Source organism: Macrosteles quadrilineatus, unplaced genomic scaffold (genome assembly GCF_028750875.1).
Source record: "Macrosteles quadrilineatus isolate MER2022 unplaced genomic scaffold, UCM_ALF_1.0 Scaffold_2__2_contigs__length_208266976, whole genome shotgun sequence".
In the NCBI taxonomy this organism is placed as follows: domain Eukaryota; kingdom Metazoa; phylum Arthropoda; class Insecta; order Hemiptera; family Cicadellidae; genus Macrosteles; species Macrosteles quadrilineatus.
This window is the reverse complement of record NW_026542595.1, coordinates 92,342,161-92,355,024: the sequence shown is the minus strand read 5'-3', so window position 1 is coordinate 92,355,024 and position 12,864 is coordinate 92,342,161. Positions and strand designations below refer to the sequence as shown.

The following is a 12,864-nucleotide window of genomic DNA, read 5'->3' as shown; positions in this document are numbered from 1 at the left end:
TAGATATCATGATTTGAATAACTCAGGTAGCCGTCCTTAAATGCAGAAACCTTTTTCCAAAAGTACTAATTGAGACTTTTATCAGATCTTCACTTTATTACAAAGTTGAACTTATATTTAAGTATCTCATGTTTCTTGATAAATGTTGTAAGTACTCAAACCACATTTTACACACTCGAGGTAAATAGACTATATTCAACATTATTACTTGTCCGCAAGATGAAGGAATATTTACTGTGCAGGATCATTCATCAACATTTCCCAGATGATTGCGTGTGTCGGCCAGCAGGCTATCAGTGGCAAGAGAGCCCCCAATGGGTTTGAGGACAGAGCCCTTCCGCACTTTGAACGCCATTGTGAGTATATCAAATTGTAAAAGTATCATACAATACCCTAATTAAAGTTACAATACCTTATGGTTGGAAAAGCTTTTCTGGAACATTATCTTTTTGAATTTTGTGTAAAGTAACACATTTTGTTAGTAAATACCCCCGCCACAGCAAACCTGCTTAGAAACTAATTTATAAAAAATTTCAAGATTATTCAGTGTGGCAAATTGCGTGTGATAAATATATAAAGGCTACTTACTGTCTTCGCAATCCTGTAAATTGAGCACTATGGCCGTTTCGGAGATAACTCCATCGTCGGGTGCGTAGTCATCATACACTAAACTGAACTATTTACATATTTACATTTTTTACATGGTTTCTTCATTTTCATAGTGTCAAAGTTTAATAAATAGTACATGCAACACAAGACACGGACACGACACGAAAACATTAAGGCACGTGCACGGCTAAAAATTGACGACCGACTGATCGAACCTTTGAATCGTTTGATAATATATCTTTCTAACAGTATGCCTAGATTTTACATGTGAAACATACGAGCAGAGAAAAAAGGTTCTAAAGAAACATGCTTGCCTATTAATATATAGATAGATGCTTCCTAACAAAAAATCGTCGTAAGAGGGTAACAAGGCTATAGTTTGGACTGTTCCCTTGACAAAAAAATCAATTAGTTTGGAATAACAATAACAAACTGCAACACAGTTGATCTACAATTTTGTAATTTATCTTGACACATTCATTTAATTCCAAATTGTTAATCCTAATGTATTGTTTGTAGCCAAAATACCAGCAGCTAAAGGGTTTGTAGAGAACAGTTTCTACTCAGGCCTCACTCCTACTGAGTTCTTCTTCCACACAATGGGAGGCAGGGAGGGTCTGGTAGACACAGCTGTCAAGACAGCCGAGACTGGCTACATGCAGCGTCGTCTAGTCAAGGTGAGCAGTGTTTCAGTAACAGTTTCTACTCAGACCTCACTCCGACTGAGTTCTTCTTCCACACAATGGGAGGCAGGGAGGGTCTGGTAGACACAGCTGTCAAGACAGCCGAGACTGGCTACATGCAGCGTCGTCTAGTCAAGGTGAGCAGTGTTTCAGTAACAGTTTCTACTCAGACCTCACTCCGACTGAGTTCTTCTTCCACACAATGGGAGGCAGGGAGGGTCTGGTAGACACAGCTGTCAAGACTGCCGAGACTGGCTACATGCAGCGTTGTCTAGTCAAGGTGAGCAGTGTTTCAGTAACAGTTTCTACTCAGGCCTCACTCCCACTGAGTTCTTCTTCCACACAATGTTAGGCAGGGAGGGTCTGGTAGACACAGCTGTAAAAAACAGCCGAGACTGGTTACATGCAGCGTCGTCTAGTCAAGGTGAGCAGTGTTTCAGTAACAGTTTCTACTCAGGCCTCCCTCCCACTGAGTTCTTCTTCCACACAATGGGAGGCAGGGAGGGTCTGGTAGACACAACTATCAAGACTGCCGAGACTGGCTACATGCAGTGTCGTCTGGTCAAGGTGAGCATAGTGTTTCAGTAACAGTTTCTACTCAGGCCTCACTCCCACAGAGTTCTTCTTCCACACGATGAGAGGCAGGGAGGGTCTGGTAGACACAGCTATCAAGACTGCCGAGACTGGCTACATGCAGCGTCGTCTGGTCAAGGTGTGCAGTATTGTCAGGAAAAGTCTAAGCACCGGTATAATCTGGTGCATTCAATTATCCGGAACCAATAGCATTTTAATGGTTTTTTAATTGGACGCAGCTGACCTTGATCATTTGGTTTTTAATCAAATACCCTTGCTAAAGGAATAGCAGTTCTTAGTTTGTAACAAAGCTACAAAATGCATCCTACTGCAGTCTACTATACTCATATTTGGGTTTAAAACACACCCAGTTATGTCCCTGTGTTAATTGTATTGAAAAAGTAATTTAAGGGCTTTTTACATTGATAAATCTTCCGAGTATGCTTAGGAGAGATTGAGTTGTTTTGGCAGTAGGCTAACTCAAGTCACAGAAAATGACCTGCGACCTGGTATCTATCACTATCTAATAACTCAATTTTAGCGGTATTTCTACGTCTTTACTCTTAATATTGGTTAATTTTGAAATTATATTATTTATGTTCTACAGTGTCAACATTTCCTGTTACAGTCTTTAGAAGATCTCTGTTTGCACTACGACTTGACTGTCCGTAACTCCTCTAGTGACATTATTCAATTCTTGTATGGAGGAGACGGCCTAGATCCTACTTATATGGAAGGTAAGTACTAAAATATTAGCCTTTGAATATTAAATATATTTATACATTAGCATCTTCACATAAATTCTTTCATGTTACTAGTATTAAAATTAAAATCACAATCTTTAGATAGCATCTCCCAACTTAAGTACTGTAGCACACAACATAGAACATGGCTTGAATGAAGAAAATTGATTGATGTCCGTAGGGATGCACGGGATTGTAGTTTTAGTTAGGGACATGACGGGATTTTTCTTCCCGTGCAAAAGAGAAACTTCAGTTTGTTTAAAAATCATGAGTAAAAATCTTTTCAAATGGCAATAAAGACAAAAATAAATTTTCATTCTTTATTGCACTGTTCTATATCATCATGACTGGAAACCGTGATCACGGGACTACTGTTGCAGACACATCGTCATTGCCACCACCCAATAGTGAAATTGTGAATTACTCACAAAATTGCAGCTACTTTGTAACCAACAGCAACATCTCCAACCAAAGCAGAGACATCATCATCTTCTGTAATAGTGACAAAATTGTAAACCTCTCCAGCGATAACGGAGACATCATTGTTGTTTCCTGCAATAGTGGCAAAATCCTCAACATACCCCACAATCACATATTTATATTCATCTTCACCTGCCATACTGGAACTGGAATACTCGGAACCGTGAACATTTCCCTTAATCACAGCTATATATCAACATTGTTACCCACAATGGCGACAAACATATCCTGTGATTTTCCGCAATAGTTGAATATATTATGCAGTTGCAGACACATCCTCATTGTATTCTGCCATAACAGCAAAATGGTGAACATCTCCCAAAATCACAAGAGATTATCATCGTCACTTGCTGTCAAGGAAAAATTGCTGACAGTTGGAAAAAAAACCTGTTAGAGAAAATCACTAACTAATTGTAATCCTGACCAAATATAAATACTGCACTTATAAATACTTGATAGAGTAAGAGTTCGGTAATTGATCTCCCAAGCTAATGATGAGCTCATGTAACTATTATTTGACAGGTAACGGGTGTCCGGTGGAACTGCGCAGAGTGTTAGATCATGTGAGGGCTGTGTTCCCCAGTAGAGATGAGGAAGCACTCACAGCTACACAGATTATCCAAGCCACTGATGAGCTCATGTAACTGTTGTATGACAGGTAACGGGTGTCCGGTGGAACTGCGCAGAGTGTTAGATCATGTGAGGGCTGTGTTCCCCAGTAGAGATGAGGAAGCACTCACAGCTACACAGATCATCCAAGCCACTGATGAGCTCATGTAACTGTTATTTGACAGGTAACGGGTGTCCGGTGGAACTGCGCAGAGTGTTAGATCATGTGAGGGCTGTGTTCCCCAGTAGAGATGAGGAAGCACTCACAGCTACACAGATCATCCAAGCCACTGATGAGCTCATCTAACTGTTGTTTGACAGGTAACGGGTGTCCGGTAGAACTGCGCAGAGTGTTAGATCATGTGAGGGCTGTGTTCCCCAGTAGAGATGAGGAAGCACTCACAGCTACACAGATCATCCAAGCCAGTGATGAGCTCATGTAACTGTTGTTTGACAGGTAACGGGTGTCCGGTAGAACTGCGCAGAGTGTTAGATCATGTGAGGTCTGTGTTCCCCAGTAGAGATGAGGAAGCACTCACAGCTACACAGATCATCCAAGCCAGTGATGAGCTCATGTAACTGTTGTTTGACAGGTAACGGGTGTCCGGTAGAACTGCGCAGAGTGTTAGATCATGTGAGGGCTGTGTTCCCCAGTAGAGATGAGGAAGCACTCAGAGCTACACAGATCATCCAAGCCAGTGATGAGCTCATGTAACTGTTATTTGACAGGTAACGGGTGTCCGGTGGAACTGCGCAGAGTGTTAGATCATGTGAGGGCTGTGTTCCCCAGTAGAGATGAGGAAGCACTCACAGCTACACAGATCATCCAACCCACTGATGAGCTCATGTAACTGTTGTTTGACAGGTAACGGGTGTCCGGTAGAACTGCGCAGAGTGTTAGATCATGTGAGGGCTGTGTTCCCCAGTAGAGATGAGGAAGCACTCACAGCTACACAGATCATCCAAGCCAGTGATGAGCTCATGTAACTGTTGTTTGACAGGTAACGGGTGTCCGGTAGAACTGCGCAGAGTGTTAGATCATGTGAGGGCTGTGTTCCCCAGTAGAGATGAGGAAGCACTCACAGCTACACAGATCATCCAAGCCAGTGATGAGCTCATGTAACTGTTGTTTGACAGGTAACGGGTGTCCGGTAGAACTGCGCAGAGTGTTAGATCATGTGAGGGCTGTGTTCCCCAGTAGAGATGAGGAAGCACTCACAGCTACACAGATCATCCAAGCCAGTGATGAGCTCATGTAACTGTTGTTTGACAGGTAACGGGTGTCCGGTAGAACTGCGCAGAGTGTTAGATCATGTGAGGGCTGTGTTCCCCAGTAGAGATGAGGAAGCACTCACAGCTACACAGATCATCCAAGCCAGTGATGAGCTCATGTAACTGTTGTTTGACAGGTAACGGGTGTCCGGTAGAACTGCGCAGAGTGTTAGATCATGTGAGGGCTGTGTTCCCCAGTAGAGATGAGGAAGCACTCACAGCTACACAGATCATCCAAGCCAGTGATGAGCTCATGTAACTGTTGTTTGACAGGTAACGGGTGTCCGGTGGAACTGCGCAGAGTGCTAGATCATGTGAGGTCTGTGTTCCCCAGTAGAGATGAGGAAGCACTCACAGCTACACAGATCATCCAAGCCAGTGATGAGCTCATCTAACTGTTGTATGACAGGTAACGGGTGTCCGGTAGAACTGCGCAGAGTGCTAGATCATGTGAGGTCTGTGTTCCCCAGTAGAGATGAGGAAGCACTCACAGCTACACAGATCATCCAAGCCAGTGATGAGCTCATGTAACTGTTGTTTGACAGGTAACGGGTGTCCGGTGGAACTGCGCAGAGTGTTAGATCATGTGAGGGCTGTGTTCCCCAGTAGAGATGAGGAAGCACTCACAGCTACACAGATCATCCAAGCCACTGATGAGCTCATGTAACTGTTGTTTGACAGGTAACGGGTGTCCGGTGGAACTGCGCAGAGTGTTAGATCATGTGAGGGCTGTGTTCCCCAGTAGAGATGAGGAAGCACTCACAGCTACTCAGATCATTCAAGCCACTGATGAGCTCATCAAGTCTACTGAGGACCTGGTAGGCTGCAGTGACGAATTCAAGACCGAGCTAAAGTAAGTCAGTTAATTTTTATTTACTAAAAATAAGAATCAAGTGTCAAACTTTTTCTGCATTCCCCTCCTTAGTTTATTTTTCTTTCCTTTTCTGCTGGGTGTTTATGTCTGGGATTTTGATTCAAAGTTTTACAGCACAACCCACCAACAAAGTAATTACTCTTAGTCCCTGCATGTATTATTGATTGCTAAAATGTCATAGAATAATAACATTGATTGCTGAGAGATCATGAAATAAAATTTCCTTGTAATTTGACGTAAAACAGAAGGGCCTATATATCTTTCAAAGATTTATTTTAGTATTAAAGTTATTAGTTCTAACAGTGAGTTGTGTTTGTGGTAGAGACTTCATGTATGGTGTTGCTCGTCGTCTCGTACATCAGACAAAAGGCAGGGAAGATGTCAAGGTGGTGAAAGAGTTAGAGAGACTGACAGTCTCACAGCTGGTGCAGTTCTTTGACACCTGCCAGACAAAGTTCATGAACGCTAAAATCGAACCTGGTGAGAAATTAACGTTCACAGATAACAAGGACCTTTACTTTCTCAAATTACGAAATAGTGAATATTTTGTTTGCACTGTAAATTTGTCACTCAGTAATTCACAGTAGATCACTCATTTGATCCTGAGAAAAGTCACTAGCTTGTTGATGGAAACTTGACACAGCTGTTCTTGATCATTGAGATTATAGTACTGGCTATTCCTCTTTTTCTTACCTACCCTTTTTAAACCTCTTTTCATACAATTAAAAATTCCAACAGTAATTAATTTGTACATTTTTCAAGTATTACTCTACACCAAGTCAAACTTGCGGTCTTTCCCCCTTAGATCTGACACTCATGAGTACAACACTAGGGGTGGAGGCAAGCTCAGCATGAAACCTCATAGACTGGCTAAAACGGGTGACTCCTTCAAAATTAACTCAATTCGCTTTTTTAATAAACTACCTGACAGTGCAAAATTTGTTGATTACAATATTTCCAAAAATAGAATTTATAATTGGCCAATTCAAAATCCTTTCTACAGCATAAGTGACTTTATCAAGTGTAATTTTGATGTTAAATTTTAATTAAAATAAGCTATTGTACCTAATTAATTGTACTTTTTATAATATTTGGATGTATCAGAAACTTAATTGTATTTAGATGATTATTTTGTAATGTACCGGTATATGATGTGTCCTATTTCTTTGTAAAAAGATCAATGGAATAAATGTTTCTTATTCTTATTCTTATTGAATCAGCTGATCTTAGTAACTAGGCTGTCACTTCCTTCAACACTCATCTTCACCATAATATACATACCAAGTTGTGTCGGCATTAAATAAACATAAACTAAATACATTTTTGCTGTGGTTTATTTTGAAGTTATTTGAAGTTTGCAGTAATCTTTTTCATATTGTGTCCATCATGAGGTGAGTCTACTGTAGTGTTGTATTGATCATCATGCGGTCATCTGTCTAGTGCTACTATCTTCTACCATTTCAAATACCTTTTTCCTTTGAAGATGCGATCTGGAGTTTTGATTATTCGTATGGTTTTGGTACCGGTAATTAGTGATAGATATTTGTACTGTAGTAATATTGAGCATAATGCTAAACCCTCTTATAATATATTTTTTTCATCAAAAGCTCTCTTTTTCTTGTTTTTAAATACTACAAAATTGCTATAAGACTTAAAATGTTAAGTGTTCCCTTTACATAACTGTTCTATCTTACAGGCACTGCTGTGGGAGCCTTGGCAGCTCAGAGTATAGGAGAGCCAGGCACCCAGATGACTCTCAAGACCTTCCACTTTGCTGGTGTGGCCAGCATGAACATTACACAGGGAGTGCCTCGGTAACTGATCACTTTTGTAATCACAGCTGTGTAACTTATTTTCAATCAGCTGTTTCTACAATGCGATAAGTAACTTTTGCTTATCACTAGGGATATTTATGTAATAAATAGTCATAAGCTTTGATTGTTTTTGTAAGTTTGTTCGCTGCGGCTATTATCTTTGAGTATGATTTGAACTAGACATTACGTTCCCATTTTAAGTTAAAGTCAGTTTTAATGTAAAAATCAACTTAGTTGAATGAAGCCATCAATAGAATTTGCTGGTGTAAATTACAGAGTTATGTTGAATAATGCAGTTCTGTAACCAAGCCAAACTGATAGAATAACTTATTTTAACCTACGGAACTTGTGTCACATCAACAATAACACAAAAACCAAAGGAATAATTGGAACTTTAGATTGCAGCAAACTCTAAAAGGTTCATTCGATGTTCTATTTTAATGAGTTGGCCACAACTGGTCTAGGTACTTTCTTATTATACTGAGGTCATTTATTTCAGAAGGATTTTTTACCAGAGACCAAAAATAACTACATAATTGAAAAGAACATACTTAATTGACTTAATGTCCAAATTTGACATGATTACGATTAGCAACCTTTGAGTTCTGCCTCCCAGAAGGCAGCGATGTCGGCGAGAATTGAGTTGAATGCATCGCCGCCACTAACTGCCACATGTACTCCGCCAAGTAGCGTGCTGACAGCGTGCTGAGGCGGTTATGTTAGGTTAGGTTATCATAAATATGTTTGTAGGACTTTCCTCGTTTCTTGTGAATCGAATGATACCAGATGAGTCATCACTCAGGACACTGAACCAGATACAGGCGCGGTGACAGGTGATGCAAGTGCTCCAGTCAACGACGTGACCTTAGCCTATTTGGAGGGGATTTAGCAGGAGAAAGTATGACTCATCTCGTATCGTTTATTTCATTACAAAACGAGGAAAGTCCTACAAACATATTTATGATAACCGAACCTAACATAACCGCCGCAGCGCGCTGTATAAGGGTGGCCAATACAAAAGTATCCTGGTATATGTAGATGGGATTTCTGCTTCAGTATCTTAAGTAAATGCTATTATATACAGAATAAATTGACAGAAACTTAAAATTAGTCAATATAACATTTGATGTTGCATAAATAACAAATAATTGACTACTTTGGTTGTCTTCTCGTTTTAAAATTTAAAATCCAGTTAACCTTCAGTGTTTAACCTTGGTCAACTGATTTATTTTAGTATCAAAGAAATCATCAACGCAGCCAAGAACATCAGCACTCCCATCATCACGGCACATCTGGAGAACGACACGGATCCCGAGTTTGCGCGCAGAGTCAAGGGTCGTATTGAGAAAACTGTGCTGGGTGAGGTAAGGAACCTTGATTCATCTTTTATCTTCTTCTCTTGATGTCCATTACGTAAAATACAAATCTTTTCCACATCAACCTGTTAAAATTTGTTGGTTCCAGGCGATTCATTAGCTAATTGTATTAGCTATTGTATTAGCTAATTGATTTTTATAAGATTATTTTTGTAAGGGTAGCAGACTTACCTGAATGGGAAATGCCCAATTTGGCACAAGAGATACAAGACTTTACACTACACAACACCCTAACCCCTTATATACACCCCCCCCCCCCCTATACACCCCCCCCTTATACACCCCCCCCTTTATATACACAACACTTTTCATTATATTTCACTGTCACTGACAGCATTTTTATCTATGGAAGAGAGAGAATATTTAACTCTCTTCTTTTGTTGAAAATGCTGTCAGTGACAGTGAATTATTTTAAGTTTTGTGTACATAGTGATTTTGTACACAAAATGGCCAAGTCTTGTGCCTTTGTGTCAGATTGGACCATTATTCAGGTAAATCTGCTATCCTGACAAAAAATCTTAAAAACCTAGGCCCTTGTTCTCTATGTAACATCCTTAACCTTGATTTTATGATAGTATGCATTACTACAAGGTCTGTTGTGATAGGTGTGTGAGTACATGGAGGAAGTGTACCTTCCCTACGACAGCTTCCTTCTGATCAAGCTGGACTTGGAGAGAATCAGGCTGTTAAAACTGGAGGTAGACGCTGACTCCGTCAGATACAGGTACTCTACACAATGGACAACACCACACTAGTATTTACCTACTACCAACCTAATACCCCCCCTAATACTAGTGAACCTAGTATTTAGTTTCAGAAAATTTATAACTTTTGAAACTGTTTTATAGATTGTCTCTGATAATTGTGTGAACCTTAAGCGCATCAGTCACTGTGGGTTTTTTTTCTCTTTTAATGAGTTGTGTTGTAATTAAAAAGTAATCAAAGATGCAAGAGATATTAAAACTTAGTTTAATTATTGGTTAATCCGTAGTAAATTTCAGTTGGAAAGTTGCTATACTCCATTCACAAAATTTAGGCGGTTTGAGGGGAAGTACCCCCACCACTTGTTTTTGCTTATTATAGCCTATATATATAAATAAGAGGTTAATTTACCTTATTATTGTCTTGTGACTCTTATATACCTCCTCTAAGGGATGACGATTGTTTCGGTGACTATGTCGCCTTCTTCAGACCCTAGTCAAGAACATCAAACTTCACCCTTGATGAGGTTGTCAAAACATTAAATACGCTCACACCAACATATATACAAAACATAAAAACATTAAACATTATTTATGTTGCAGCAATCTTCAGCTGTTGAGCTATTGTTTTACAGTTATGAGGACTAAGTGGAGGGAATAGATTTCTTCCCCTAAAACCGCCAAAATATTTTGAATGGAGTATAATTTAGGTTTACTCCAGCTAGAAATGATTTTAGTTTTGATCTTTAACTGTCATGTATAACCTATCCATTGGTAAGTGAGCGGGTTTGTGAGATATGTTGTAACCGTGTTGTGTGTTGTAGTATTTGTACGTCACGTATGAAGGTGAAACCTCACCAAGTACAGGTGCAAGGCCCTTCTATTCTCACTATACAAGCCACATCTCAGAAGACTATGGGTCTTGATGCTATGCTCAGCTACCTCAAAGAGAACATTCCTAAAGTTGTCATCAAGGTGAGACAAATATGAAAAGTAAAACCTGTGTATCACAATGAACAGATAAAAAAAGAGTTTACCAAACTTATAACCTGCTTTGTTAATCCTATTCAATATATAAAGTAGTGTGACCATATGTATTGTATGCTTGAGTTAGCTACGTTCTAGCTATCCATTGAAATTTTGTTGTGTGGCTTTCCTCTAAATTTACTCACAAGGAAGCGTTGATGAAAAGAAAACTTTAAATTGTAGAAAAGGATTTCATGCCACTGATAATTAGTTAAACAAAAGTTACTCTTACAATAGAGGCGTGTGAGCCTAAAATTTACTATTGAGCAGAGCTTTTGAACTGACTTGATTCCTAACTTTGATTACTCAAACTTTTAGGCAAGACTTGGAGCAACTTGGCTTTAAAATCCAGCCCCCTCACATCTCTATCTTTCAACTACTATTTACAATTATTTTTTTTTTAATTGTCACTATGTATAATGTTGTTTGTTTTATGCACTAACTATTTTGATTTTGGACAGGGAGTCCCTTCAGTAAACCGAGCAGTGATCCACGAGGATGATTCCGGAGGAGTGACTCGTTACAAGCTCCTAGTAGAAGGAGACAACCTACGTGATGTGATGGCTACTCAAGGTGTGAAAGGCACTCAGTGCTGGTCCAACAACACCTACCAAGTCTATCAGACACTGGGCATAGAGGCTGCTAGGTAGGTAGAGAAGAAATTTCTTACTGATCAACGATTTTTGAAATCTAAAACAAAAAAGGCAATTAAAGAAATAAAAATTACGCTCTAAGTTTTCCCTCGAATTAGACTGCTCAACCACCCAGTGATAGAAATTACGTACCACTGCATGGAAACGATCACATTGCAACACCTAACCTGTAAACAGTAGGCAAAATAGCTCATTCATTCTCTCCCATCTTGCTTGCTAAATCAGCTGATTTCACAGTTTGCATTTCTATAAAACACTAACATCCGGTAAGTAAATTGAAATTACATAACCTTAAAAAAGGAAACTTATCCTAAATGACAATTAATTAAGTTGATCTGTGTGTTATGTTAAGTTAATGGTGGTAAGAAAAATCTTGTGTGAATTATGAGCACAGTCATTGCCGCTCTTGAAATGTATGGCTGCACTCAACCATCTACAGTTTTCAAACGGCAATTACGTACTTTGCACTCTTAATACACAACTAGCTATTTTAGCACTCTTGTTCACAAAGCAGTTATTTTCGATAACAGTTAATACCAAAAGAAAGTAATTGTTTTCCAAGCTCTAATTTATAGCAAGGGAAAACAATCAGCTGATCTCCCCTTGCTCTCAGTCAGTTCTCCATTTGTCCACTAGTGCCTGTGCTAATTACCATTTATTTCTATAATTCAACTCAGCTGTTCCTGTCAACCAGTCTAAATTTAAACAGGAATAGTCATTTGTTCTACAGTGAGAAGTTTCATTTTTAACCTGTACTGAAAGTGATTTACCAACACTTGTTTGCTGTTGTAGGTCGACCATAATGTCGGAGATCAAGTTGGTGATGGAGAACCACGGGATGAGTATTGACCCTCGTCACCCGATGTTGGTGGCCGACCTGATGACCTCCCGAGGTGAGGTTCTTGGCATCACTCGCCACGGACTGGCCAAGATGAAGGAGTCTGTGCTCAACCTTGCCTCTGTAAGCAAATACTGTTGGTAACCGAACAATTATATAGTTCAGTTATTAATTAAAATTTTTATTGTTTCTTTGTTTAGTTTCGTAAACAAAACCAAAATTACATAATGATTAAATAGAAACATTTTAGTCCAGATTTGAACTAATGGGGCTAAAACTAAAAACTACAGTGGCTTAAACTACTAAGTTAACACAGCATGTTAGGTTAATGTATCAACCACAAAATCCAATTTACGTAAGGTTCAGTGGTACAACTTTGGGGCTTTAATTCAGATAATGCATAACACAAAAAAACAACTACCATTTTATCAGGCAGTTTAGCTTGTCTAGGCTTACACAACACAGCGCTGACTGTTTCTTTACATTCTTTGTAGTTTTTACAGGCTATTTGACCAGAGATATTTCGGATTTTGTAAAAGTTATTTATTAGTAACGTATACTACTCTTAATAATTTTATTTTTCATTTAACTTAGTCTGACAAATGAAGAAGTA

At 39.2% G+C, this 12,864-nt stretch overlaps 1 protein-coding gene across 1 annotated transcript in view; it reads left to right on the top strand.

Annotated features, from left to right (window-relative positions):
- The window catches only part of LOC128985840 (DNA-directed RNA polymerase III subunit RPC1), a 40,939-nt gene that overhangs the window by 20,396 nt on the left and 7,679 nt on the right, over window positions 1-12,864 (top strand). Inside the window, exons 15-25 of the mRNA XM_054405765.1 lie at window positions 243-356; window positions 1,129-1,286; window positions 2,494-2,602; window positions 5,651-5,822; window positions 6,166-6,323; window positions 7,540-7,657; window positions 8,892-9,021; window positions 9,639-9,757; window positions 10,559-10,709; window positions 11,222-11,406; window positions 12,206-12,374. Of these exons, the coding sequence (XP_054261740.1) occupies window positions 243-356; window positions 1,129-1,286; window positions 2,494-2,602; window positions 5,651-5,822; window positions 6,166-6,323; window positions 7,540-7,657; window positions 8,892-9,021; window positions 9,639-9,757; window positions 10,559-10,709; window positions 11,222-11,406; window positions 12,206-12,374 (1,583 nt within the window). The remainder of the gene's footprint in view (window positions 1-242; window positions 357-1,128; window positions 1,287-2,493; window positions 2,603-5,650; window positions 5,823-6,165; window positions 6,324-7,539; window positions 7,658-8,891; window positions 9,022-9,638; window positions 9,758-10,558; window positions 10,710-11,221; window positions 11,407-12,205; window positions 12,375-12,864) is intronic.